General features: G+C 54.9%; 8 protein-coding genes across 8 annotated transcripts; 3 read left to right on the top strand and 5 right to left on the bottom strand.

Moving 5' to 3' along the window:
- Positions 1-471: 471 nt before the first annotated feature.
- On the top strand, positions 472-4,174 carry PG986_004483 (uncharacterized protein; the record flags this gene model as incomplete). The annotated part of the gene is made up of 3 exons (XM_066840705.1): positions 472-1,740; positions 1,838-1,894; positions 2,762-4,174. The coding sequence occupies 3 exons, from the start codon at positions 472-474 to the stop codon at positions 4,172-4,174; spliced, it is 2,739 nt and encodes a 912-aa protein (XP_066703332.1).
- Positions 4,175-6,726: 2,552 nt separating this feature from the next.
- On the top strand, positions 6,727-8,015 carry PG986_004482 (uncharacterized protein; the record flags this gene model as incomplete). Its single annotated transcript, XM_066840704.1, has 3 exons — positions 6,727-6,767; positions 6,906-7,557; positions 7,671-8,015. The coding sequence occupies 3 exons, from the start codon at positions 6,727-6,729 to the stop codon at positions 8,013-8,015; spliced, it is 1,038 nt and encodes a 345-aa protein (XP_066703331.1).
- A 1,040-nt stretch (positions 8,016-9,055) lies between these two features.
- PG986_004481 (adenosylhomocysteinase) lies at positions 9,056-10,405 on the bottom strand (the record flags this gene model as incomplete). Its single annotated transcript, XM_066840703.1, has 1 exon — positions 9,056-10,405. One exon carries the CDS (start codon positions 10,403-10,405, stop codon positions 9,056-9,058), a length of 1,350 nt encoding a protein of 449 aa, XP_066703330.1.
- Positions 10,406-11,998: 1,593 nt separating this feature from the next.
- Positions 11,999-13,311, bottom strand: PG986_004480 (Eukaryotic translation initiation factor 3 subunit H; the record flags this gene model as incomplete). The annotated part of the gene is made up of 3 exons (XM_066840702.1): positions 11,999-12,560; positions 12,616-13,085; positions 13,258-13,311. 3 exons carry the CDS (start codon positions 13,309-13,311, stop codon positions 11,999-12,001), a joined length of 1,086 nt encoding a protein of 361 aa, XP_066703329.1.
- A 1,389-nt stretch (positions 13,312-14,700) lies between these two features.
- Positions 14,701-15,451, bottom strand: PG986_004479 (UPF0643 protein; the record flags this gene model as incomplete). The annotated part of the gene is made up of 2 exons (XM_066840701.1): positions 14,701-14,914; positions 14,988-15,451. 2 exons carry the CDS (start codon positions 15,449-15,451, stop codon positions 14,701-14,703), a joined length of 678 nt encoding a protein of 225 aa, XP_066703328.1.
- Positions 15,452-19,068: 3,617 nt separating this feature from the next.
- Positions 19,069-21,205, top strand: PG986_004478 (uncharacterized protein; the record flags this gene model as incomplete). The annotated part of the gene is made up of 6 exons (XM_066840700.1): positions 19,069-19,407; positions 19,549-19,690; positions 19,842-20,144; positions 20,252-20,359; positions 20,533-20,761; positions 21,127-21,205. 6 exons carry the CDS (start codon positions 19,069-19,071, stop codon positions 21,203-21,205), a joined length of 1,200 nt encoding a protein of 399 aa, XP_066703327.1.
- A 1,334-nt stretch (positions 21,206-22,539) lies between these two features.
- On the bottom strand, positions 22,540-23,397 carry PG986_004477 (BTB/POZ-like protein; the record flags this gene model as incomplete). The annotated part of the gene is made up of 1 exon (XM_066840699.1): positions 22,540-23,397. One exon carries the CDS (start codon positions 23,395-23,397, stop codon positions 22,540-22,542), a length of 858 nt encoding a protein of 285 aa, XP_066703326.1.
- Positions 23,398-25,620: 2,223 nt separating this feature from the next.
- On the bottom strand, positions 25,621-26,903 carry PG986_004476 (uncharacterized protein; the record flags this gene model as incomplete). The annotated part of the gene is made up of 6 exons (XM_066840698.1): positions 25,621-25,691; positions 25,758-25,875; positions 25,999-26,117; positions 26,181-26,490; positions 26,556-26,774; positions 26,841-26,903. 6 exons carry the CDS (start codon positions 26,901-26,903, stop codon positions 25,621-25,623), a joined length of 900 nt encoding a protein of 299 aa, XP_066703325.1.
- Positions 26,904-27,317: the final 414 nt, after the last annotated feature.

Raw genomic sequence — 27,317 nt, 5'->3', positions numbered from 1 at the left:
TTCGGCCGGGCCAGCTCCCCCAGTCCCGAAGTCACAACAGACCGAGCAGCGAGCTTGCTGGGCTGCAATGTTTGCTGCCCGCAAGGCGATCTGTTTCTCGTCTGTTCTGTTTTTGTCCATGCCCATGCCCATGTCCATGCCCCCATCCTGCCGCGGCCTATCTTGGCTGTCACCCCCTTGTTTCCCGCCTATCTGCCATCTGCTTTGCAATCAGACCATCGATACGTGCCTACAGGGCCGGCCTACACTACACTGTACCCATACAGATCCATATCCATCCATACCTACTCATACTACTACCTACCCGACCAGGAACCGCCGCCTATGCTGCCCGCGTTTCCTTCCCCCGGCCACCCATCAATCCCCCTTGGCACGGTGAAGGACGCGAACTGTATGGATGAATGGCCAAACCCCCCGGTTTCCCTCTCGTCGCCGGCTCCATAAAAATTGCAAATTAAAAACCAAATAAAAATGTCAGAGGCACAGGAGCAGCCACCTCAGCCAGGCCATCCACGGCCTGGGCAGGCCCAAGACCAAGACGAGCCTCGACCTGCACCCGGACGGGGAACTGTCGCCTTCCCTCCCGCCATCTCCGCTGCTGCGCAAGAAGATGCCCATGCTCCAATTCGAGCTAGCCGTCATGGCCTTTCCTCTGCCTTTGTGACCGATAATAGTAGTAGTAATAATGTTGGTGGATTGCGCTGTGACACTTCACTGGCCAGATCCCCGTCACGGTCACAAGCTACAACTACCAACACCACCAACAGCATAACCACCACCACCACTACCACCACCGCTGCTGCTAACACTAACACCACCAACACCACCGCCACTCCCCAGACAACATCCTTTGGTGCTCCTGCTGGCCCCCGTTTGCACTTACAGGCGGAATCGCGACCTAGCGCAGACGACGACACCCGGACTTACAGTGCGAAACGAGGGCTGCAGCTGCAGCCACAGCCGGAGCCAGTTGCAGAGGCACCGACAGCTACACGGCCTCTGCAAGGAGTAATTGTAGAAATCAAGGAGGAGCAGTCTATCAAGGGCAGGGAGCGCACGTCGTCAGAGCTTCTTTCGACGCCAAACACCGCAGCCACTGCTAATGTCAGGACCACGACGCCTACCACCGCAAACCCACCCTCTGCTCCCACCGGCACAGCGACAGGTACAATAACTGCTGCTATAGCTAACACGACTGTCACTACCGATCCGCCCCCGACCCTATCGTCTGCTGCCCACGCCTCGTCTTCGGCAGATACCCAACGCATTGCAAACGGCGCTGCATCCTCACGTCCTCCTACGCCGCCGTCGCGAGCCATGTCCAACCCGCCTCCGCCTCATCAGTCCGGGCCGCCGCGACAGCACGTACCTTACCCAGCCCCGACGTATGCGTCTCCAATGCAGTACGCATATCCAGCGTCGGCAGGGTCAAACGCCGATGTATATCGAGGCAGTCCAACGGCGGCGAGCCATGCCATGTCGTTACCCAGCATGCGGACAATCGATCCTCTCCAACAGCAGCAACAGCAACAGCAACATCATCAACAGCAGCAGCAGCAGCAACAGCAGATCGCCATGGCTGCGCCCATGGGGCAGATGCCACGGGGCATGTCATATTACCCACCACCGCCCCTACAGCTGCCGGGGTCTTTTACGGCGTTCCCCGCCGACGGCATCCCGCGATACGCAATACCGCCTAGCGACCCCCGGACGGTGCTTGCGAGCGGGCGACACAAAAAGGTACCTATAGAACCATTCAACCACCAGAATAAAACGGTACAAGTGTCCAGTTGACGTATATCCGCGTATACTGATTGGGGATTCGGTCGTCGCTTAGGAGATCAAACGCCGCACCAAGACCGGTTGCTTGACCTGTCGCAAGCGCAGGATAAAGGTATGTTGAGGACATTTTTGCTGTATCACTTATGCGTGTGGCCTTTTGCTGTTGTTGTTTTGCTGGCCAGGCCGTATCTTCCTTGCCGCATGAGCGCAAGTACGCGGTGGAAAGGGCTGCGCAAGTGTGCAGCGGGATGGAATTGAGAGTGGGAAGAAGGAAGGAAGAAAAGATCGTGAGCCAGAGGGACTTGACGCTTTGAAGTTGAAGTGGACTCTCGGCTTGGCTTGACTTGACTTTGGAGGCGCGAGCGAGACCGCCATTCAAGCCGCCCTTTCCGTTCTATATTTTTAGCACGGGAATCTCCAGAACTCTAATGGCATAGTGACGAGCTGGGACGATGACTGCCCACCCAAAAGATTGCATGAGAGTAGCGCATTGGCGCCACCGACATGATCATTGGGGATGCCGTGGCAGCTTTCCCCTGTCGCGCCCCATCGGATCTTCCTGCGTTGCCAACTTCCCAGTGCCCAGTGCCCAGTGCCCAGTGCCCAGTGCCCAGTGCCCAGTGCCTGGGAGCCGCCAGTTAGCGGGATGGAGAAAGACATCGGTTGATCTAAACATGGCAGTCACTGAATTGGAAGTCCATGCAGTAGCCCGCCAATACCAGAGTGCGTTTCCATACATATTGCCAACGGGGTTTTTATTTCCTATCTCTTCCAAGTCTCCTTCCGAGCAGCATCGGACCCAATTGAAGCCGTGGCGTACAGAGCACTGCAGAGCTGCAGTTTTGTTTCCATGGTTCCCCAGCGGCCGAGCCCGCACTAGTCCAACTCATCTCACCCAAGACGTTTTGTCCCGCCTGTTGCCCAATTGTCCCCCCCACCTTTTCCCTTTTACTGACGAAAGCTTGGTGTCTGTGTCCAGTGCGACGAGCAACATCCCGTCTGCAAGAACTGCCAGAAGTCCAAACGTGATTGCATGGGCTATGATCCCATCTTCAAGCAACAGCAGCAGCAGCAACATCCAACCAGCATCCAGCCGGCTCCTAATAACCACCCCGTACCCCCATCGGCCTCTGTTCCGTCCAACGGCCCGCCCTTACCGCCTCCGACGGCTCCTCCCCCGGTATACAATCCTGCGGTCATGTCTGCTGCACCCGCTAACACCATCAGCTCCAATTCTATGGCCAAGGACGGCATCCTGAGGACTGAGGGTATCGACCTAGCTCCTGCGCCCACTCTTGATCCGAGTCTGGGTATGGCCACCACCACATCCGGCACCACCATACCAGGAATGCATTCAATGACCACCAACATAGATCCGAGGCCGATGAGCTCCGTGACACCCCATCTTCGAGGCGGAGGGCCGGAATTGGTTTCTATGCATCATTCCGCATCTCAGTCACCACCCCTACCACCCCTACCTCAGCAACAACAGCAGCCTCATCTGGTAGCACTCCCGCCAAGAAGCCCGAGAATACCTATCAACCAACTGGTGGTGATGAGTGGGGCCACGTTGCCCAAGCTCCAGGTTTCTCCATCCGCCGCTTTGTTGAACGATGTGAGAGGACTGCTTGCCGAAATCTACGGACCAGGTCTGGAAAGGTTCTTCGAGTCTGGATGGTTCACAAGGGAGCAGACACTGGATATGCTCATGGCCGATAAGTCAACAACCGATGTTCTGGCGGCGTTTCTGAATACCATCAGTTCAGTCGGCGCAAATGAACCACCCTCTCTTGATTATCCTGCCACACTGGAGCCACTCGTCGTGTGGAAGGCGACTCTGGCCTGCTTCGCGGACCCGTCGAATCAGCAGATGAACGCAGGGCGGTCACTGCCCCCGCCAGACGACATAGTGGAGGCTCGCAATCGCTTGACTATTCTCGATGCATTGATCAGCGGTGATGTCCTGAGTCAAAACCCGCTGCAGCCAATGCTGTCCGAGGGCGACTTCCATCGTCTTAGAGAGTTCGAGTTCTGGTTCTACCTCGGCGAGTTCCTCACCATCAAGAGCGACCCAAACCACCCAATGCCGCCAAACCGAGAGGAAATCCTGGCCAAAATGCGCACTGTCCTTGATGGCCGCGAAAATCGAGATGTCCTCTACGCCGTTACCATTATGCGAGCATATACCCCCGAATTTCCGGCCGATTTTGAACGCACGCTGCCGGCACACCTGGACGAATCGATGCCCGTAAGTAAGTTGGCGGTAGCTCGAAAATTCATCCAGGACGAGGCCAAGGTTACCGGTGGAACGACGAATGTGGTCCGCTGCTTTTCTGAGATTGCGGCAAGGGCTTTCGTCACGCGCGCCGGTTCTCGCCGTACCACGATATGATGCGTCATGACGATACGGGAGATAACTGTATTAACACGTCTATTTCTTTCCTTTCTTCCTTTTCTATTCAGCGTTGTTCTTGCTTTGAGCTTTAGGCGCTGGTGGATAACTGCATGCCTGCATATACCGTGAAGGCCCGTTGGTCGTTCATATTGGGGCTCGGTTTGCGTTGTTGCTGCGGTGTTTAGGGCAGGCCCGTGAAGAAGAAGAAGCTGCCAAGAGTATCGCTGGACCGCCAGCACGATGTCGCCAAGAATGAAAGGAGAAACCGACACTATCTTGGTTGAACAACAAACCATGAGCTGTTATGCCAACCAGCGGCTTCGCCCTACACACGAGCGTTCGGATCGACATGTTTGAATATGATGTATGACTATGTGTTCCAATGGAACGACAGAGAACCAAAAATTGGCGATAGAGAAGAGACCGTGCTAGAGAAATTTCCATTGGAAAGAATAGGATCGAGGGTCAAAGGGGGTTGACTAATGCTAGGGATAATTGCGAAGGGCGGAATTGGGACACGATTTGGCAATATTTTGGATGCGGCAAGACATTTGTTTTCAGGGCAACTTGCTCTACCTTCTACCTCAGGCATACACACACGTACAGCACGAACACAGACCAACTCCCTTGTCCGATGCTGATAGATATGAAAGAAAGAGAAACCGAAAGAGGAAGAAAAAGCAATTTGCCCTTTCCCACCCTGAGTTCCAGGTATTGGTTGACGTGGCGATCGACGAAACGAAAAAAAAGGATCCAATGCGCATTTGCTTGCACCCAACCAGATACGAATTTCCGGCCGGCACGCCGATGGCCAGGGATTCGCGCGCTTCGATATCGTGGGGGGTGGTGGGACGGACGTGGAGTTCAGTACCACCCTACCTCTCTACCTCTCTATTACCTGCGTCAGACGTATGCGTATGCGGGGACCAAGCGCTCTCACCATGCGACGCCGGCAAGGCAGCTTGCCGTTTTCTGGACTGGCTACGTGTGTTGATATGCAGTTGACAGCCGTCTACTATCCTCTGACTTATGTGCGATGTCGCGATCAAGTACTTATGGACGATATGGCCACTCTGGCAGGCAATGCGACAACGGCGACTCAATCAAGCAGTCGGCGGCAGTCACCGATACCTGCTCTTGCGCCGTGTCTTCGTAGTGGGCGTACTTATCGATGTGGTCAGTGGCGGCTCACTGGAGTTAGTGATAGGCCGGGAGGGAAGCCAACCACTGCTACACGGAATATCCGGATGCTCGTTCCATGACAGACAGGTCTGGCTGACTGGCCTCCGCCCCCCGGATCGACCTCTGGCGGGCAACACAAGGACCCCCACGTAATGCAGAAGGGGGGTAATAGGGTGCTCTATGTATGGCAAGTAGGTAGGCAAGGCAATACATACTATCACAGCTTGGGTTATGATGATGCATGCGCGCACGCAACGCACGGCCAGCAGCACGAAAAGGGGTGGCGTCTCACCGGTTATACAACAGCTGCGATAAGGTCGGGTTGTGGAGGGTGGCACACTTACATAAGTAAGTTATCATTGAACCGTCAGGAGTAACGACAAGTAAGTTGTGGTAGCTGGGGAAGAAGCGCAGAGTAATAAAGGAGGCAATTCGTCGACGGGAATGAGTCCTGGCGTTTCTTCTCGTTACTCATTCGCTCATGGCGGCTTCCCGTCTTGGGTTCCAGACGATCGGGTCCCATCGCCTCATCCTTCATATACCATGCCTAACCTAGTCGCCATGAGATGGTATGATACCTCCATATAGTAGTCCATCTGCCCAATCCCTGTATTTGCATTCGTTCTTCTGCATCCAGGGTCTTTTCTCCCCCGGCGGAGTTTGGGATGGGCAATGGAAGCTGCATTCATTCATTCTTTCATTCGCATGAGCAAACCATTACTTCAAAAGCGCATTCCCGGCCTCGAGCAGAGGAGGAAGGGACTCGACAACAGACCAATATAAAGCCATAGGTTTGCTCCGACACGAAAATAGGAGTTTCCACCCCGCACCCTCTCTCTCCATGCATCATCCACCTGCCCACCACACACACACACACACCCCTTGAACCCCGCCTCCGCAGTGATCTACACTGACGGTCTTTCGGCTATTCCCGCGTATTGGGGTATTCAGGCCAGCGCAAGGTGGTAACCTAGTCAGTCGCGTTGCTTCATAACGGGAAGCCTCTTGACACATCTTGATTCTTAAAAGGCTGTGTATTGGCTTCGGCCATTGATTGCCCTTCGTCTTTCTAATTCTATTGAAGACTCGATTCTTCAATTCTATATATAAACGGTGCCCCCCTGCCTTTCCCATTTCGTTTCTGGTTTCCAGCTCCCCCCCCACAACACCACCAAGCAGACCCGGACTTGTCTCCGAGACCAGATCGCCGAAATCCGAGCCAAGTCGATAGTCCTGGGGTATAGAAGCGCGCCCGCTGGCAAACCCATCCTCCTCGAGCGCCACATCTTACGAAACCCATGACACCTACCCACCAGGAGCACACATACGAAAAACCCTGATTGCTCACCCACTCGTATCCCGCAAAAATGAGCCGGCCAAAGGTCCTTCTTCTCGGCGAAGTTAAGCAGTAAGCCACCCACCTACATATTCACTTACACGCATATCCTCCCCTAGACCAAGGCCAGCGCGACTATAAAAAAGAGGGGGAAAAAAAGAAAAGAAAAGCTGGCACCCCACTAACCCCCCTCCTCCTCCCCCCTCACAGCGCGCACGAGACCTGGTCCGCCATCGCCCGCCAAGCCGACATCGTCACGCCCCAATCCGCCGACCGCGCCGCCTTCCTAGCCGAGTGCCGCTCCGGCGCCCTCGACGGCGTCGTGGCCGCGTACCGCACCTTCGCCTCCACCGCGGCGACGGGCCGCCTCGACGCCGAGGCCGTGCCCCTCTTACCGGCATCGCTCCGCTACGTCTGCCACAACGGCGCCGGCTACGACAGCATCGACGTCGCGGCCTGCACCGCGCGCGGCATCGGCGTCAGCCACACCCCCCACGCCGTCGACGACGCGACCGCCGACCTGGCCATCTGGCTCCTGCTCGGCGCCCTGCGGAACCTGGCGCCGGGGCTCGCCAGCCTGCGCGCGGGCCGCTGGCGCAGCGTAGACGCGGCGGGGACCCTGCCGGACAAGGGCCACGACCCGCGCGGCAAGACGCTGGGGATCCTGGGCATGGGCGGCATCGGTCGCAACATGGCGCGCAAGGCCGCGCTCGCGTTCGGCATGAAGATCCTCTACCACAACCGCACGCGCCTGGCGCCCGAGGACGAGCGTGAGGCCGGGGACGCCTCCTATGTCGGGTTCGAGGAGCTCCTCCGCGAGAGCGACGTCTTGAGCCTGAACCTACCCCTGAATGCAAGTCAAGTTTCACCTACCTACGCACCACACCACACCCCCACCCCCTAACCAGAAAAAAAGCCCGCCCCCGCAAACTCTCCCAAAACTAACAAACTAACCCCCTTCCTCCAACCAACCAGCCCTCGACCCGCCACACCATCTCCCACCCCCAACTCGCCCAGACCAAGCCCGGCGTCGTCCTCGTCAACACGGCCCGCGGCGCCATCGTCGACGAGGCCGCCCTGGCCGCCTTCCTCGACCGCGGCCACGTCGCCGCCGTCGGCCTCGACGTCTACGAGCACGAGCCCCAGGTCCACCCGGCCCTGCGGCGCCACCCGCGCGCCCTGCTCGTGCCCCACATGGGCACCTGGACCGTCGAGACGGAGCGCGCTATGGAGGAGGCCACCATGGCCAACGTCCGCGGCGCCCTCGCCGGCACGGGGCTCACGAGCGGCGTGCCGGAGCAGCGGGGGCTGACCTTCTGAGGAGGGGAGGGGAGGGGCGAGTCTCGCGGGGGTGAGAGAGAGAGAGAGAGAGAGAGAGAGCCAGAGAACAAGGGGAAGTACATAGCGACCAAACCCCGGCATGGGAATAAACACCAGATAGCGAGAAATACCGCAGGGAAAGGGGTCAGAAGTAGAGATTACCATTTCCGTTTTGAGGCTAAAGGGTAGGGCTTCGGGATACTGTCTTTTCTTCGACGGCCCAACATGATGAGAGAATCCATCACGGGCGACTGGTGTAATAGGTCAAAGGTTGGTTGACCACGGAGGGGGCTCAGAAGGGATTGAATTCACATTCATTCTGACTTCATCGGTCAAACCCGCCCTGGTATTGTGAGTAGGCTGACCGAGCTTTTCGACTTACGAAGCAAAGATAGAGACGACTGGATTCTGGTTCCGTAGAAAACATATCATAGAGGAATTAGATCTATTGCTATGCCAAAATCAGGGCCTGTGTTGATGGTGCTATACCGGAAATGTTTACGGAGTTGGGTGGCAAGCAGTCGTCCGATCGAGGGTGGTATGCCTCGAACAAGCATCGAGACGTCAAATCAACATTGCAGACATGTCACAAAGGGAGAGGGGCGAAAGGTTTGCTCATCATTGCTTCTCTATTGGTTGAAGCCACAGACCCGGTTGAAGGGTCATCCCGTCACTTTTGAGTGACTGTCATCTACTTTGCTACGTCTTAGCTTCTCGTGGAGGCCGACGGTTCTGGTCTACACCGGTAGACCCCAGGTACCCATCCCATATCCGCCTTTCGTCAAGTGACGAAGTCGTCAAAATAAAAATAAAAACGCCATGAGGGGAATCATGCATCATATCAGTTCTGTGCCAACGCCTTTTGTTGAAAAAATGGTGCCCGCTATGACCCTTTTTGGATTCCCGAAAACAATCAAGAATAGATGTCCCAGCCCCGTGTCATTATATGCCGTAAATGCGTGTTGAAAACTGCCGGAATGTGGCCCATCCGATCAATCACAGAGAAGTGGGTTGGAGGAATACAGCGGAACAGAGATAACTTAGTATCGGTAGTGGTCGGCCTTGTAGGGACCCTCAACCTCGAGACCGAGGTACTCGCTCTGCTCCGAGGTGAGCTTGGTGAGCTCGACGTTGCAGTGAGCCAAGTGAAGGCGAGCGACCTCCTCGTCGAGGATCTTGGGCAGGACGTAGACACCGACGTCGAGCTTGCCAGCCTTGGCGAAAGCGACGTATTTCTCGCCGAAAGCCTTGTCCTCAGCCTTGTACAGCATGATCTGGGCAAGGACCTGGTTGGCGAAGGAGCACGACATGACGAACGAGGAGTGGCCAGTGGCGCAGCCCAAGTTGACGAGACGACCCTCAGCGAGGAGGATGATGTGGCGGCCGCTGGGCATCAGGAAGCGGTCCACCTGGGGCTTGATGTTCTGGACGCTGCTGGCGTTCTTCTTCAACCAGGCGACGTCAATCTCGCAGTCGAAGTGACCAATGTTGCAGACAATGGCGTCGTTGGGCATCTCAGAGAAGTGCTTGCCGACAATGATGTCACGGCAGCCAGTGGTGGTGACGTAGATCTGACCGACCTTGCAGGCCTTCTCCATGGTGGTGACCTCGTAGCCGGCCATGGCGGCCTGGAGGGCGTTGATGGGGTCGACCTCGGTAACGAGGACGCGAGCACCCATGCCGTGAAGGGCCTGGGCGCAACCCTTACCGACATCACCGAAACCACCGACAACGGCGATCTTGCCAGCAATCATGACATCGGTGGCACGCTTGATACCGTCGACCAGGGACTCACGGCAACCGTACAGGTTGTCGAACTTGCTCTTGGTGACGCTGTCGTTGACGTTGATGGCGGGGACAAGGAGAGACTTGTTCTTGAGCATGCGGTACAGGTGGTGGACACCGGTGGTGGTCTCCTCAGAGACACCGTAGCAGTCCTTGAGCATCTCGGGGTACTTGTCGTGGACGAGGTGGGTCAGGTCACCACCGTCATCGAGGATGAGGTTCAGCTTCTTGCCATCCTTGAAGGCGACGAGCTGCTGCTCGAGGCACCAGTTGTACTCCTCGTCGGTCTCGCCCTTCCAGGCGAAGACGGGGACACCGGCAGCGGCAATGGCGGCAGCGGCGTGGTCCTGGGTGGAGAAGATGTTGCAAGAAGTCCAGGTGACCTCGGCACCGAGAGCAGTGAGGGTCTCGATGAGGACGGCGGTCTGGATGGTCATGTGCAGGCAACCGGCGATACGGGCACCAGCGAGGGGCTGGTCCGCAGCGTACTTCTGGCGGATCGACATCAGACCGGGCATCTCGACCTCGGCCATCTCGATCTCCTTGCGGCCAAAGGCGGCAAGGGACAGGTCGGCGACCTTGAACTTGGAGGCGGGAGCAGACATCTTGGTAGAATCTGGATTGGGAAGGCAGAAAAGTAAGCAATTGTCCCGTTTGAGGTTCTGAGGAGCACAGAGAAGTAAAGTAATGCCAAGTGAAAAGGCTTACAGGGTGGGAAAATGTAAGCAGACGAGGGAAGTGCGGGGTGGGCTGGCAGAACTTCTGCACTGGTGATGGGGTTGATTGGGGGAGCAACGACAGAACCGTCAATTGCGATGGAAACAGGGAAACAGCTAGGGGCTGGTGAACTGGATTGCGAGGAGGGAGCACCGAGGTGATTGACTTACCGGAGATTTGGGGAGATGAGGTGGTGATGGAGAGAAGATGATGGGAGAGGAAGAGAGGGAGAAGATTCAGAAAGCGAAAGTGGGATGAGGACCCTTGGTGGACTTTATGAGGGACTGGCAGGACTGGCAGGACTGGCAGGACAAGGACAGGAGGACAGGAACCCGAGCCCGACTCGAGCAGGACCAATCCAAATGCGATTGATCCCAACCAAATCCCAGACAGAAATTTGCATGTAGCAGCCCCCCCAGGCCCGCCCTTCCAACGCGATTACTGCTGCCAGCCTCTCTGTCCCGGCCAATCTCTGGTGCACCCATCATGGAACCGGCCTAGCACAGGACCACATCTGAAGTACCCCTCCGAGCGCGGGGCCCTCGGACTACCTGTATTCGTGATCGTGTGCAGAAACCCGGGCTCTGACTGGTCCGTTGGCCGGTTGCTCAGGCAAAAACGTGGGCACTAACCGTCTGGGAAAAAAACCCCTCCAACACTCCCACACTCCAAGGGCTGCGAGGAACCTGCAATCTCTGCCCCACCACCAGATATGTTCGGCATTCTTGGATGGGAACCCAACAGGGAGACACGGGTCAATTAATTTTTATCAGCTTTATCGATCAATAGAATGGGCCGAAGGGATGGTCCCCTGATTTCTGCCAGCAGAATATGGCATACACAACTCAGATATCATGCCATCGGGTTCATAGAGTTGAGTGTAGTAGAATGCCGTAAGGGTGTTGGCTATTTCCAATGGTCTTGCTTGGTATGCATCTATTGACGGTTCCCTTCGCCACCAAAAGTCACCACTTGTTGCTGACAAGAGGGCGACGGGTAACCTAGGGACCGACTGCCCAACTATCGACGGCATGGGATGTACGCATGTCTCTCGCTCGCAGGTACAAATGTCGCCGAACATCCACTCCTGATTCGGCGCTCCATCAGCCAAGGTAATCCTTGCAGCTCGCAAAAAAAAAAACGCCGCTCACCGGGACATGGTTCTTCATCTTGTCCCGCTCCAGCTAACACGACGCCGAGATCTCCATGGCTATTAAAAGCTCCGGCAGCGCGGAGCCCTGTCATAAGTCTCGAGCAAACTCTACCCGAGTGCTATAGTGTCTAGAGCTGAATACATTGAACGTCGTGTAAACAAGCCTGAATCATTGCCAGGCCGACAAGCCATAAGAAACCCCCAACGCCGGGCCAGATGCATCATCCCTAGATTTTTGGTTTCATCAACCCCTTTCCCCTCCCACCGCCAGAAAGGGCTGGCCTTGTCTCTGTACCTCTCTGATCTATCTATGCTAGCGACCACTCCGCTATTCGGGGAGGAGGTTGCCGCGAACCGCAAACATCTTGGCGCTGACGTTTGCTGTGAACCCGTCAATCTGCTTGCTGTACTGCTCCACCTGCTTCGCGTTCAGCATGCCCTCGAGGCGGCTGGGCTCCTGAGGCAGCTTGAAGATTCGCTGCCACTCATCCTCGGGCAGGGGCTGCTGCTTCGAAGCCACACGGGCGGCGTTCTCCGCCTTGCGCTTCGTCTGCCATGCTGTGATCTTGGTCTGCTCACGGGCCATCTGGCGCTGGTAGTATTGGTGGTTGTTGAGCTCGGTGTAGTGAGACTCGATGCTGTCGAGCAACAGATCGCAAGACTTCTCGAGGAAGGGATCTATCGAGAGCTCCAGGGTGTCGACCGAGGGGTACAGAGGTGTCTTTTGGTCGGCTCGCCGGATATCGGCGAGGGATGTGGGCATGGTGGCCTCGGCCTTGGTAGGCACGCCGGGCAGCTGGTGGAGGAACGAGGTGAGGAGATGCGAGTTGTGAACGTTAACGGGGAACTCGACGAGGATTTCCTTGAAGCTAAGCTTCGACTTTTGGAGGCTGTTGTATGTTAGACGGCTAAAATGACCAAAGTGGGAGGAAGGGAAAATCTGACCTCTCCGTTGTGAACTTGCCCTCCTTGTATGCGGCCATGAACTTCTCCGACAGCTTGAAAGCCCGGATGTTCAGGGCGCCCTGTACGCTGCGGCTGACATCGTGCACGAGCGCAATCGTCTTGTCGTTCTCCTTCTGGTAGTGGAACTGGTTCTCGATGAAGCTGGAGCTGAGGAAGTTGCCCATGGTTGCGCTGGTGTACCAACCAACGTTGTTGGCATCCACGTTGACTTCCTTCAGGTGGCGGATCATCTCGGACTGGTAGACGACGTTGGCCTTGGCCCGCGGGGCGGCCGCGGCGAGGGCCGAGGCATCGTTCTGGTGGCTGCCGTCGAGACCAGCAACGTCGGCGATCGGGAAAGGGAAGGTGTTGGTGATCTCGAGGACACCAGACTGGTCCATGCCGACGATGGATCCGGTGGCGGCAGTAGGGAACTGGTTGGCGCAGTGCTTGACGATCTTCATGACCACCTGTTGTTGTGAATCCATTGGTCAGTGACCCCTCCATAGCACATAATCATCCTCACCACCCGTGCCTGGCGTCTTCCCCAACATCATCGTCGACGCTGCCAAAAATGCAGCGAGCGCAAAAATGAGGGGCATATTCGACACACGGCCAAGAAGAAAATCAAGCCAGACGTACCAAAGCCTCCACCTGGACCGTCTTGAACGGCACCTCCTTCTGAGCGTCCGCCATGATTGCGATGCGAATTCGTAGGATGGGTAAATGCGAATCCCTTAGCGATCGAAAGTTCGGTAATGCGCTGGCGGCTGGCTTTTCGCGTGTCGATGGGCGTGCCGTTTGGATGTCGTAGCGGGCAAGTTTTGCTAAATCTGACTGTGGGCAGAAAGCGGAGTAATTGGGCAATAATCACTCGAACGCTGTGCTCTTTTGCAGCTGTGGGAAGTGGGGTGACGATTTGGAGGCTTGGTAGGTAGGCTTCACCCAGCTGCCCAGTGAGTGCTCAAGGCTTGACCCCTCCAAAAAAAAAATAGGTCCAAACCGGGAGGTCGGAGCTTTTGGCCTGGCAGTCAGCAGTGACACCAGACAGACAGACAGCACAGACAAGCCGCGCCTGATTGAGTGATTGATTTGATGGCTTGCTGCTGATTAAGAAGTACCTGACCGTTTGAATCCACCCCCGCGTTTTCGAGGTGTCGCGATGCCCACTCACAGGTATGAAACATAGAATTCATCCCACTCTCGAGCCGTATGGCCCCCCACGTCTCTAATGTTGCCATTCGTATTTCAGTTCCAACGACATCTCTCAGAGCCGCATTCGACTTCAGATGATGATTTGGCGTGTTTGACGACGTTGTCCCTTGCTGCTTTCTTCCCATATCAAAAACAAGATGCACTGCCAAACATTTCACTGCCTACAAGCCGGTCGCATCCACCAATGACAGTCTACAGCACGGCCGCTGAATCTACCAAACTTGAGGGGCCTATCTTTCCTTAAACAGATAAGGATGCATACCTTATCCCCTCATGTTTGCACCTCTTGTTCTTCTTCCCTGGATCTATACCCGTCCACACGTTGCGAGATAACCGCCACAAGGTTATCAACAACGGCGCCATTGGTCGGTCCTAGGACTCGGTGAGCGCAACGAAGGTGCCATCCGACAGTCTCGGTTGGCCATCCTGCTGCAGAGCGCAGTCGGCATGCAGAAAACACGAAGAGATCCAGCAACAAGCCTGATAAGAAGAGAGATGGAGGAGGCCATTTCTATCTCGGCTATATGACCTGTTACGACATCGGCCTGTCAACTTCTCCTCAGCACGGGTAGCCGTCATGGTCCAGGCTCTGGTTGCTTGCAGCTGAAGATCTTCTTGACTGTTTACCCGTCTAATCTATCTCGCACGTCTATTGTCTTAATTCGTTGATTAGAACCTCGAAAGCCTATCAACGCCACGCTCAAACCAAAGTTTCCAAATCAAGCCCGAAAGCAGATACGCTTTGCATTCCCGTATGCCCCGGCAAACCGGATCCCGTTCCGCTGCGCGCTATCGCCTTTTTTCTGCGGCAGCGCTGCTACGCTGCCATTGCCATGTCGGCACCCTTGTGACCTGTCGCCCTGGGCAGACTCAGTCCACCCAGTCGACAATCTCCCAACTGCTCAGCTCCTCCCGGATAATGAGTCGATGCCGGTCAATCCGCCAATCAGTGTACAGATGCCTGGCCGCACCCGCTGCTTTACGATGTGCTGGGCCAACACCGCCCGCTCTTGCATCATGCTGCGACCTCCATACGCAGGTAGCAAGGTTCCTGCCATCCTTATCAGGCGTACCGAACCAGTACCTGGCTCGAGTTAGTAAGAAGGTTTTGCCTCTCAGTGCCCTTCTCGCTACACGGGCGCCAAGGGAATACTCACTTTAGGAATCCGCCACTTGCGACCGCTTCAGCATGCGCCGCTTTATCCAACTCTCCCAGTTCCGCATACACCGTCGATGGTGGGATCTGCGACCGGAATGCGACAATGTAGAACAAGGTCTCTTTCCACTTGTGGCCCGTCTCGTGGAGGAGACCTCGCAATTCGCCCATGACGTCGGACCAATTGAAGGTTTCTGTGTAGGGAGCCGTCGCATAGTCTGGCCGCAGACTCTTCATGTGAACCAGGGCTCTCGCCAGTAGTGCGTTCTCCGTGTCCACCGTTCTCAGGTCCAGACGGTGTTCTCTCTCCGTGTAAGGCGACGTGACCAAGAAGGAGCCATCGTCGCCGCCAACTCCAAGTTCGGCAGGGGTGATTTCTTGCGCAGAAGTCACCAGCTGTGTCTTCTCGTCAAGCGACACGTTGGGGGCTATGGTTTGCCCCGGGTGTACCTCGGAGACGACCATGGTATGAAAGGTATATGCGCGCAACGTAGAAGAGGTCGGGGAAAGGACGAGCTGCGATGTCTCCTAGTGTTTTTGGTCTGTTGGCTTGGTGGGGTGGTTGAGAGCTTGAGAGAGCAAGTTGTGCCTTGCGAGTAAGACAGCGTGGGTGGTTATGTACTCTGGCCTAAAGGTGCGTTGGAACAAGTGCATTCAATAGAAGTGACTGACTGACTCGCAATGGGCAAGACTGGATTCGGGGCTGACGGTCTTATATGGCGTGGATTCCAGGAGAAAGTCGACCTAGGTTCACCGCCAGAGTGTATGACAAGGCGCATGTCGTTATATATAGGCGGGATTGCGAGAACAGATCCGAAGATCTGTACAGTGCCACAAGGGGCTGGATCATGCACGAGAAGGCATCGGCTGGTGCCGCTGCTGCAACTAACTGCCTTTTCCTTTGTCCGAGCTTTGCGCATCTCACCAGTGCATGAGAGCATATTGCGCCATCCCGTAGATTTTGATACCACCCAAGTCCACGCAAACGGCGCGCGGCGAGAAAAAGGATCCTCTCCCCGACCCCCATAACTTTTTCCCTCTCGAACCTGGCCCAGTTTCCCACCCAAAGAACCTCACTAGCCAAATAGCTCCCTTGCCTGACTCTTTGATCGAACTTCGAACCATTTTCAATTTTTCTTTTCCGCTCTAAACACTGGCTAGCGGGCGCGGCTTCCGAGGTCAACATAAGCATACACACTCAATCCCTCGGGTCTAGTACCTGGGTCTAAGGGGTCTAGGGGTCCCTCATCTCCCCATCCCTGACTTGTGCGTGTGACTTTCTGGCCTACCTGGCCAGGCCGGGGCGAGTCCCAAGTCTATAGTAAGGGGGATCTAGCCCGGGTATGGCGCATGCGACGAATCGGAGCATATCGGTCGCTTCGCCTAAGGGGCCATTGGCTGGATCACTGTATCCATTACCTACTTCGGGCGTCTTGGTCTTTCCCTCCCCCCGTGACGTGTCGCTCTGCCACACACACCACACTCCCCCGAAATCATCCCTTCTTTTTACGCTTTGCGGTTGTCACGGAGGTTTATTTCTTTTCTTTTCTTAGACAGGATACCCGGTTGATGTAGCACAGCATCCCTGTAAGCTGGTATGGTGGGATATGATGCCGTTCATGTAGGTCTCGAGTATAATGACGGCTCATATGGTGTATAGACTGATGCCATAGGGTTGGTGTGCCCCGTCTGTATTTTTCTTCCACATCAAATCGGAAGCGTTCAACCAGCGAATACAAGACTGTACATGCACGAGCTGAAAGTGATACTGATCTAGTCACTTTTCCGTTCTCGACATGGCTGAACGGTGGATGACCGCATAAGCTGGACAGAGAAAGCCTCGGAGACGTCTTCCCTGATCAACCAACCATATTGATAGCTAGGTCACTGTAGTTGGCTTCACGTTCGTGTGACAAGACATGACGAACCGCGCGTTCGAGTAAGAGCGTCGCCGGGCGTGAGTATGATGCACTTCAGCAGTAGACGGTCAGAAGTAAATATAAAGGGAAGCCACTGGACACTAGTTACCACCCGCTCAGAGCCTTTACCAGGTGCAAAATTAGGGATGATATAGGAGCCTGAAATAACCACTAAGAGATAACGACACTCTCGCGTACTGTTCCTGGAGACTTGTGGGGGCAAGTTTGGTCTATATATACATAGACCAATGAGCAGATACCACAGGCCATGCAGCATTTCCGGATCAGGAACACGGTTCCATGTATGGACGTTGCGCGGATGCATTCAAACATTTATCTACAGTTACCTGTGATAGTCTTGAACTGGATCAAGCCTTATATGGTACCCTACATCCTACTTCAACTATATCTAGGAACTGTTTGTAAAGGGGTCTGCACCGACGGAAACTTAGCAACTCGCAGCCATCGTATTATGGCCAGGAGCGCATGAACTGTTAGGCTGGCCCTATCTTACAGATTATTATGTACGGGGTTTTCAAGGCAGTTTGCATATGGAGATGATTGCTTTGATAGCCAGCTCAATAACGGTAAGGGTGATAAGTACAACTAAGAATTCCCGGGGTCTTTTGGCTTTGGGGTTAATATCGAGCATTTCTTTCGGAGGTTCATGTTCACTCTAAGTCATGCATGAATACTCTTCTGCCCCCCTATAATAGACAGATAGATAGGTAGCACGTTGCTTACCCATCGGGAAGTTAGATCGACAAAACTGCTCCCCGGAAGTTGATTAGAACAGGAACAAAAGTATCTAGTGTATATACCAGCTAGTATCACGCTTTCACGAGTTACATTTTGGTGACGGAGCGTGATGAAGATCGAATCGAGCTGCCAGATAGCCCGAAGACACCCTTTTCTGTTATGATCGCAAAGGAGTACACCAGAGGAGGTATCAGATATCAGAGAAAACCCATACCGGTGATGAATAGATGAAATATTTAATCCATCATGGGTGGCGAGGGATGATTGGTCCATTCAACGACATCGGCCTGGTGCAAGTGATCGGGGCCCTACTCGTGAGCAACCCCCTATGCCACGAACGTGGTCTTTATACATTGGTACTCAATAATGCCGTAGGAGCAAAGACCGAAAATTCAAACTCATCTAGAAGGACTCTGTTTGAGACGTATTCCATCACCGGCTATACACTTGTCTCCGCGAGAGAACCCCGCGTTGCCAAGGACAACGTGGAATAGTAAGCATATGCAGGCCAGGGAATGTGTATCTCATACCCACCTGAACTGCATACTGAAACCACAAGAAAGACGTAGATTGCCCGATGCCTCAGTATGTTGTCAAAATCTGCAAAAAGGGGCGGGGGCCCTCTCCCCCGCGTACAGTGAGCACGCATGGGGTCGTGGAGGTACGGTAGTGCTCATCCCAAGCCGTCACCCGCCTCCGCATATAAACAGAGAAAGAATATCCTCATTGGCCGAGGACCAAAAACTCCGATCCCTGTCAACCTCCTTGGGGGGGAACTACACGCGCGTACATAAGTCGAGCAACCGAACCAACCAGACCAAAGCGCTTGCGCGAACCAAGCGAAGGAACATGGAGGATATGGGGGAGAGGGGGAGCCGGGCACCTTCTCCGTCTGTCTACCCACTGGACGACATGAATCCGCCGGAGTCCACGGAGGGGGTCCTAATCGCGAAGTATACGTATACGTGCATGTAGCGGTACGGATTACGTGGATATAATTTGCTTACTTGTGTGCTTACTTTGCCAATCACGGGCCTGGTCAGCTAGACAGGGCACACATCCCGTTCCCTGCAGAACGACCCTTGATTGACTGGAATGGCTAATGAAAAAATGAAAAAATCGAAAGGAGGGATCGATCCTTCCCCTCGGGAATGTGTGTGACGACAATGCGATGGTGTGTATGCTGAGCGGGAGACTCGGTGCATCATATCTGGCGCCGGAGCAACTCTTACCAACAGAGCCTGCTGCTGGCCTTCCAGCATGCTTGACGATGCAGGATTACCGAATTTGTTAACTTTACTGCCTCTGGAGCAAACATCCACACAACTTCTGATTGCTATATTGCGTCTACTATCAATTGGCAGTTGCACCGTGTTGACTTCCCCTTCGTTCCGTGCCGCACACATGGACTCCACCACCGACACCAACACCATCGACCAGCCCGGCGATGGTGCCAAAGAGGCCCCATTATTGTCGCCGCCCGACACTGACAAAGTAGCGTCCGAGCGTGCAATCGACGGCGGCAACGGCGCAGCCGCCGACCCGGACCGCTCCAAGAACCGTTATTCCACGAGCTCCGCCAGCGGCAGCATCCATTCGCAGCCCACGAGCATCCTGATGCCGGCCGAGGTCCCGCGCGAGCCGACGGGCTCGACCATCATCGAGCCCGACTCCGTCTTTGACGACTCGGGCCGCTCGTTCCACGGGTACAAGGAGGGGAAGTATTTCTTGCCCAATGACGCTGTGAGTGCTGTTGCCCACTGCTGCTGCTGCTGCTGTTGTTGCTGTTGGATGAACACATTTTATTCGCAAGACATTTGGCCGCCCCTTTGAGGAGAAGGGGGGAGCGGGGCGATTGAAGCTGATGCGATAAAACCATGGCAGGCCGAGCAAGACCGCCTGGACTTGCAGCATGCGATGCTCATGATGGCGACGGGCGGCAAGCTCGCGCACGCGCCCATGGACCACGACCCGGAATACGTGATGGACGTCGCGACAGGGACGGGGATCTGGGCGATCCAATTCGGTACGTACGCTGGGCCCCTACTACTACTACTACTCCTACTACTACTCTATCTCAGATCCGCGTTTGGTTCGACGACGGGTGTAGCAAACAAAAAAGGGTTGAACAGTCATCAATCAATTGTGAACCGGGGGACTGACAAACAACGTTACAGCACAGGAACACCCCGGCTCCCACGTAATCGGCACCGATCTCAGCAAGATCCAGCCGGCGCTGCCCATGGTGCAGAACTGCGAGTTCGTCAAGGACGACGCCGAGGAGGAGTGGCTCTACCGCACGCCCGAGACGGGCACCGAGAAGATGCTCTTCGACTATGTGCACCTGCGCATGGTCTTCACCTGCTTTCCCGACAACCTGGTCGTCATGCGGCACGCCTTTGACAACATGCGACCCGGCGGCTGGATCGAGTATTGCGATTTGTACATTGATCCGCTGTCGCGGACAGGGCGACACGAGGGTGAGTGAAGCAATCTAGTCGAACATGACTGTTCTGGTCCTGGAAAGTGCCCATGCACGCATTGTGTGGCGGAAAAGAAAAGGAATGTTGACAATGTGCGACCTCAGGCTCAACCGTCCAAAAGTTCTGGGCCACCTTCCGCAAAGGCATGTCCAAGATCGGCCGCGACATGCTCTGCCCGCGCAACTACAAGACCTGGCTAGCAGAAGTCGGCTGTAAGTGTGCGCATCATCTTCTTGAATATTCTGACCGACTTTCCCAGCCCAGATGTTTCACTCGTCTCACCCCCTCCCTCCCTTTCCTGCTTCAATTGACTACTACTGCTACTACTACTACTACTACTACTACTACTACTAACATGAGAGGGGGGTTGATGAACGAAAAAAAGTCGTCGACATCCAAGAGCAAATCCACCACTGCCCCCTCGCCGACTGGCCGTCGGACCCCGCCCAGAAGCGCCTGGGCCAGTACGCCCTCGTGAACCTGACCGAGGGCGCCCGCGGCTTCAGCTGGAAGGCGCTAGGCTTCGCAGGCCTAAGCGCCGACGAAAAGGAAAACCTGATCGCGGAGCTGCGGCGGGACGCCGGGGACCCCTCGCTCGAGATCTTCCATCCAGTGTGAGTTTGCTATGTGCTATGTGCTATGTACTCCGTAGTTTGCTGGTGGTCATGTTCCGTGTTCCGTACTTGTTGTTCCTAGCCCCATTCCATTTCCTTGACCCCCTCCCCCTCCCCCTCCAAAAATAGAGCCGAAAGCGATAAGCCGATAAGTGACGTGGCAGGGGGAAACGGGGAAAGAAGAAGCAGAGAAGAACACGAGATGAGGGGAAAGAAGGACAGAACGAGAGGGGCAGATCTGAACCATGCCCCACCGCTGGGGAAATGACAGGAACGCACTGAGGGATGAGTCTTTGCTTGGTTCCTGGATCGGAAGACTGACGATTCTGACGATGACTGACTGACTTCTCGCCCCGAAAACACAGCTATGTCGTCTACGCGCGCAAACCTCACGACTGGGAAGTGGAGCAAAAGACCCAAGCTCAGGCCGCAAGGGACAGTTGAAGCTGCGAACTTGGGCAAGTAGCCCCTCGGCACCTCCAAGGACGCCAAGTTGTACCAGCCAAGCAAGTCCTGAGCAGATGATGCATTCGATCGCGGTGGTCTATGTACGAGTAACGAACGATGAGGCATATCGATGATTGGGAGAGGAGGGGAAGCCATTCAAGGCCCTTAGCCTGTAAGATAAGCGTATCACCATGCCTTGCGAGGCATAATCAACACAAGGCAATGCGAACAACATTCTACGCATCAGATTCAAGAGAGCAAGCAAACATAAACATGCACAAGATCACACACATCAAATGGTCAAGGCACAAGTAGTCTGGTGTTTGGTGTGAGGTGGCCGAATTTCTCATTAACCTCGCCCTGACGAGGGCTCAAGCCGGGAGGACCATCACCATCCACTAGGGACGGTGAACGGTTCCCAAGCAGGGGGAATCGAATCGGCTTAGACAGCCGTCGAGACTAACTAGCTACTTCAGGTTTCCCCCAAAATCATCCCGCTCTCGCGATAGCGGGGACCTCAACAAGAATGCAGGCTGCTTCCTTCTCTCGCCTTCCGTCCGCCTTGTTACCCCAGAGGTCAGACTTCCGGCTCCTTGACAAATTTCCGATTTCCTTGATGAGATAGGAGATGGTTTGTTAGGCAGCGAAGAGGTCGCGCCAACCTGTTGGTCCAATCGTCCTCCCCGCCTGCCTCCAGCCGCGGCGCGAGTGAGTCGCCCTCTCAAACTGGGAGAGGGACGGCGCATTGAGAGCGCGCCAGCGGGTTAAATAAAAGCAACGCAGTTCAAAAGACAAAACTTTCTTCGGTCGTAAGCTTTTCCCAATCTGTCGACCTTTTTGATGGGTTTGGATTTTTTTTTTCCTGTTTCGTTTGTATCCTGTACAAGCCGCCGCATTGCCGCGTACTGTTGAAAAAGACCAAAAAAATCGACCCAGATTTTCCAGATTCCTCAAAGGGGTGGGTATAATGTAGAAATCATGGTGTTGCGTCTGGGTTCATTAGAACAAGGGGAAGACGGAGGGGCGAAGAAGAACTTCATGAGCTAATCATGCCCCAACTCTCCCGAGAAACATCAAACCGGGCGGCCAACCTTGCAAGAAGTGGAGTTTTTTTGTTTCTCCCAAATGGATGTCCAATCTGATGTGTCCGACTGGGAGAGAAGTGTGAGTGGCGGAGAAAAGACATGCAAGAAAATCATCGTGTAAGCCTCGTAGCAAATCCCGTGGTTCTTCGCCCGAGCCGAACGCCAGAAAAATCAAACAGTTGGACCCCGAGTTGAGTTGACAAAATGTGTTCAATGGTAGTCCATGTCGTCTGCTCCCAAGCCTCTTCAGACCGTCTTGGGGGTCCGAGCATTGCTCATGTCCACGACGTCGTCGAGGTGGTTGCACATGGCCACGAACAGGTCAAAGAAAAGCTTGCCGCCCTTCTCCATTTCAGCCTGCATGGTCCCGCTCCTCTTGAATGTCTTGCGACACCGGATGATCAGGGCGAGGTAGTGAGCGCGCAAGCGCGAGTCCGAGTCCGGCGTGTTGTCGTAGGCGTACTGCGCCGACCGCAGGATGGTCGCGACGTCGATGCCGCTCTGCAGGCCCTGCTTGCGCAGAGACAGGCGCTTGAGCTCCTCGAGCCCGTACCGGTCCGCGGCGCAGTACACGACGGTGTCCCTCAGGAGGGGCTGGCCCACGCTGGAAATGTAGATTGTGGCCTCGGCGGCTCCGCGACCACCTCCGTTTTCGGATGATGGGTTGGGAGATCGTCCCGCGGCCGTGTTGGTGTCCTCGAGCTCCCAAGTGTTGCGGTGCTTGTTGTGCAACAAGCGGGGGTAGTAGTCACCCTTGTAGAGGTACTCGAGCACGGCCGAGAAGATCTCGGGTTCTTCGTCTGGTAGCGATATCCTCTTACTCTGCGAACGGAGGTACTGGTCCCGGCAGGCGCGCTCAAAGAACGGCGACTGAGCCAGGACCTCCTCGTGCGCCGCAAACAGCCGCCCCTCACGGCCCACGGCCAGTGTGACAATGGGCGAGTTGAGATTCCTCTTGTTGGGGGTGCTCTCTTCGAGCGACTGCTGCAATTTCGACACCTTTTGGGCGTCACTTCGAATGTTGTTCGACTTCGGAACAGGGGTGGACTTCTTTAACCTCGACGCCTTTTCGACGCGGTCTTGGGACCGGAACGACTTGAACATGATGGCGGTGGTGGTAGGTGATAGATCAAGAGGGAAAAGAAGGAGGAAGTCGAGGGGGTAGCAGTGATTCGAGATGACAAGAAACCGGGCAACAAGAAGGCGGCACCGGAAGAGCGTAAGTGAATACGGTTCTTCTATCCGACTTCTCGAAGGGTAATTGGTTCCTCTTTATAATTGGCTTAGGGAATGACGAAATGAGTGTGATGTGTTGTCCCGGGAAGAGGATACCGGACGCGACTAGAGAGTGGAAGTGAGTTGACGCACAAAAATAGAGATTGAGAGGGGTCCGGGGCGGTCTATCCCCAGAGAACGATTCGGAGGTAAACGAATGAATCTGGAGATATCCTGAAGCTTTGCGACACCCTGTAGGATTTGTGTGTGGGGAGGGGAGAACGAAGGGAAGGGGGGTAGATGGAGGGGGGTGCACAATATATTTATACGGAAAAGCGCTGGCGGCCGTGGTTGGCGCCTTTGCATCCTCGGACGCCCCCGTACGTGCCGCTATATTGGGGCTGGTATGGCGACGAGACGGCTGTTGATTCGTCCATCTCCCACGCCCCCCAGCCACGCCATCGTCACCCATCGCAGCGTGGTGGTACCGCTTGTACCGTGAATACTTGTGAACCTCACTCGCTCGGCCTGATTCTCGAAGAGGAGAAAGAGAGACACAGGCATGGGCCCTGCTCGCGCGTAACCCGGGTTGGGATGGACTCAATGCGACCTAACCATGAAATCTGATCAATCGGTTGAGCGCTCGCTCAATCGATCAGGTCATGAATGATAGTCCTACCTCCCGTGCCTACCCGTGCTTGGTACCTAGGGCAGTCTCGCAGTGTAGCCGCCCAGGCTTCGAGAGAAAACAAAAAATCCCGACCACCCAGCGCGACTGCAGCTGCAACTGGGCAACCAGCACGTGAGGTTGCGTTGCTGTGCGAAACAGGCTGCAACGTGAAATGCTGCCCATCAATCGCACGCCCGGCCGGTCACTGGTCAGTTTCTGGGCGACAAGGCGATAAGGCAGCGATAACGATAGTGAGGGGAGAGGGTGCTAGAGAGAGGACCGTCACCCGTGATAGACGCTCCCAGCGCATATTGGTTGGCGAATCAGGTCGTCGGGAAGGTTGCTGACTGCATTCGTGTCAAGCGCTGTGTGGTACAGCGGTACCGCAAGACGTGAACATGAACAGGAGGCAGTGCAATTCCCCTCCAAAGTACTCAGGTATCGGTCAACTGAGGGGCCTCTCAGAGGCCTCTCACCAAGACGGAGCAGACAGGATCATTTGACGGACAGTTCCAGTTCATCCACAGAGCGTGCCTTTCTCAATTGGGTATCACCGAGAACAGCCAGCTCAGAGATAAGGGATAGAGCCAGGAGTGAGGCGGTACAATCGGAGCTATTCCTGTACACTTGCATGCAGCCTTTCATTACCTTAGGTCCTGTTAGGTAATGTCCAAGAATGTGACTTCTGATCGGAATGACTCCCTCCCCCGACCTCCGGGCGATGGGCCTCTGTGCCTTGGTGCCTTGGTTGTGTCCGCAGGTGTCCTCAGGCCATCCCACCAAAATTAGACGTCACCTTACTGGACAAGTGGGGGAGGGGGCGCCCTGGGCTGCTTTCAGCGGTCAATTGTGCCTAACTGCAAGCAGCAAATGGTGGGACTCCCCAAACACCTCCTCTCACCTCCCGCCAAAAACTGCATCTACTACTAGATGCTGCTAGTAGTAGACTTACAACAGCGCATACTTCTCATCTCCGGCTTTACCCCTGGCCAGCTGTGCTGTCAAAGTAGAGCTCTGCTTGCCGAATGCGCGATATTATGACCGACACTGTGCTAGTTCCCATTGCATAATGCTGTTATTCATTCTGATCAGCTGTCTGTTCTGTATACTACTCCTCTTCCCGCCGGCTTAATAATACTTCCGTACCCCTCTCCCTCCCCATCCAGTTCGACCACGATAATGGTCATTGATACCTAGGTACAAGCTTCAAGTCTCAAGTCTCCTCCCCCTGCGTTATTTCTTCTCCCTGTATCAGAATAGTCGACACCGCCTCTTGGCAGGGTCATCGTTTTCCCAATCCCGTTACTTGTCTCTCGATCCTATTTCGGGATTACCAATTTCTAGAACATACCATCAGGCTCGCACGGCTGCTTCCTTGGCCTTGGCCAACATCATGTCATGTCAGGCACATATGATTCGCATGCATGTACAGCTGGACGCGCCTATTGCGGCGTCTCGTGGATAGCCGACATGCTCTCACGCATAGCAATCAGGCCGTACATGTAGGAAAAGACTACCCAACACGTCAGTACACGCCCGATCAAGTATACTCTTATCACATATCAAGGTGGAGACCTACTTCCGGGAGAGAGCGAGACAAACAGGACGCTGGCGGCAAGTGCTGCTCCGTGTGCATCTCCCATAAGCTCGGGGTCCAGGAAGAAGAGGCCCGCGTGACCGGTGACAAGCTTGCCCAACTAGGCCCAAGCAATGTAGCCGATGCTGGCAAACATCGTGCCGGCAACATGTCCAACGATCGGCTGTCGAGTGCTATACGTTAGCTTGGGTCTGTGTCAGGCATCAGTCGAGGCATCGCTTACCGTCTGGCGTCTGATACTGTTGAGCACGAGTACCTCTAGAACGGCAATCGCAGATGTGATTGACCAAACATTGATGATGCTGAACGCCTTGAGGTGACCTTCCTCGAAGAGACCCTTGTCTTCAAGGGGGTGTTAGTATAACACCATGGTAACCCTTGGGCGTCTCTGCGTTGGGTACTTACGAGGATCATACCCAGCAACCGTTGAGTTATCAGGCGCATGAGGGTGACGATGAGGGGCATTGGGTGGCTCAAAGCCACCGTGTCCTGCCGGTACAAGAACGGCCCAGTATATAATGGTGTTCATGAAGGTGAAGACATGCGAAACCGTGTAGAACATGGAGAACCAGAACGGGTGGGTGTGGTTTCCATACCGATTACGGCTCGGAGGCAACAAGAGATTGATGATTTTGTTGCGGAACTGGTGGCCATGGCACTCGGCAGGATCTTCGGGTAGTTCTTTGGGTAGCAGCAAGTGCATGAATGTCCATACCTGTATTCAGGATTAGCAAGGGTCCATAGTGCAGGTGTCGACCTAGAGTCGTGGCTGAGACTGACAGTGACTTGGAGGTTGTACAGCAGCAAGAGGATGAAGGAGACAGAGGAGAACTGGAAAGGAATACGCCATCGGGTGTGGTCATCCTCCGTTTCGAGCTTGTACTTGAGGGAGATGCCCATCACAGTGAGGAGGTATGCCGAAATGACGAAACGGAACAAAGTCAGGACGCTCTGGTTGATGAATCGCCATGGCGAGTGACAGGCTCGGAGGAAGATTGGCTGCGTCGGTCCAGATCAGTTAGCAGAGTGCCATCATCGTCCAAAAAGACCAACAGCAAGCCTTACATGGCTGTCTGATGAACCCGTATTGGATGGGCCCGGAAGGAGTGGTGTCATCGCGTCAGCCATGTTGATGGGCAGAGGAAGTCCGGAAGCTGGGAGAATGCGCGAGAACCCTACTGGGAAAGGATGTTGATCCAAAACGAAGGTTTAAATGCTTTGTAGGTACGATCTCAGCCTGATTGATAGCTGAGACGATGGTATCAAAAGTATGTGAAGAGAACAGAAACTGAAGAAACAGAAAGGTAAGGGGAGCAAGAGATGCCAGTAAGGTTGGTGTTGTGAAGGATGCAAGAGTTGAGCATTCGGCTCTTCGAAGGAATCCATTGCAAGCCTTGGCTGGGGCTGCTGCGCATTGTAGAGTTACAGACATATTCAAGGAAGCAGCGAGTACTTACACATGCGTCTACATTGGACGTGAGTGCCAACTTCAAATGGTAACGGCAGGAGGCAAGTGCTTACTTGCCTGCACATGATTACCAA

Source organism: Apiospora aurea (assembly GCF_038362705.1).
Source record: "Apiospora aurea strain CBS 24483 chromosome Unknown utg000003l_segment0_segment0, whole genome shotgun sequence".
NCBI classification, from domain to species: domain Eukaryota; kingdom Fungi; phylum Ascomycota; class Sordariomycetes; order Amphisphaeriales; family Apiosporaceae; genus Apiospora; species Apiospora aurea.
This window is presented reverse-complemented; position numbering and strand designations above follow the sequence as displayed.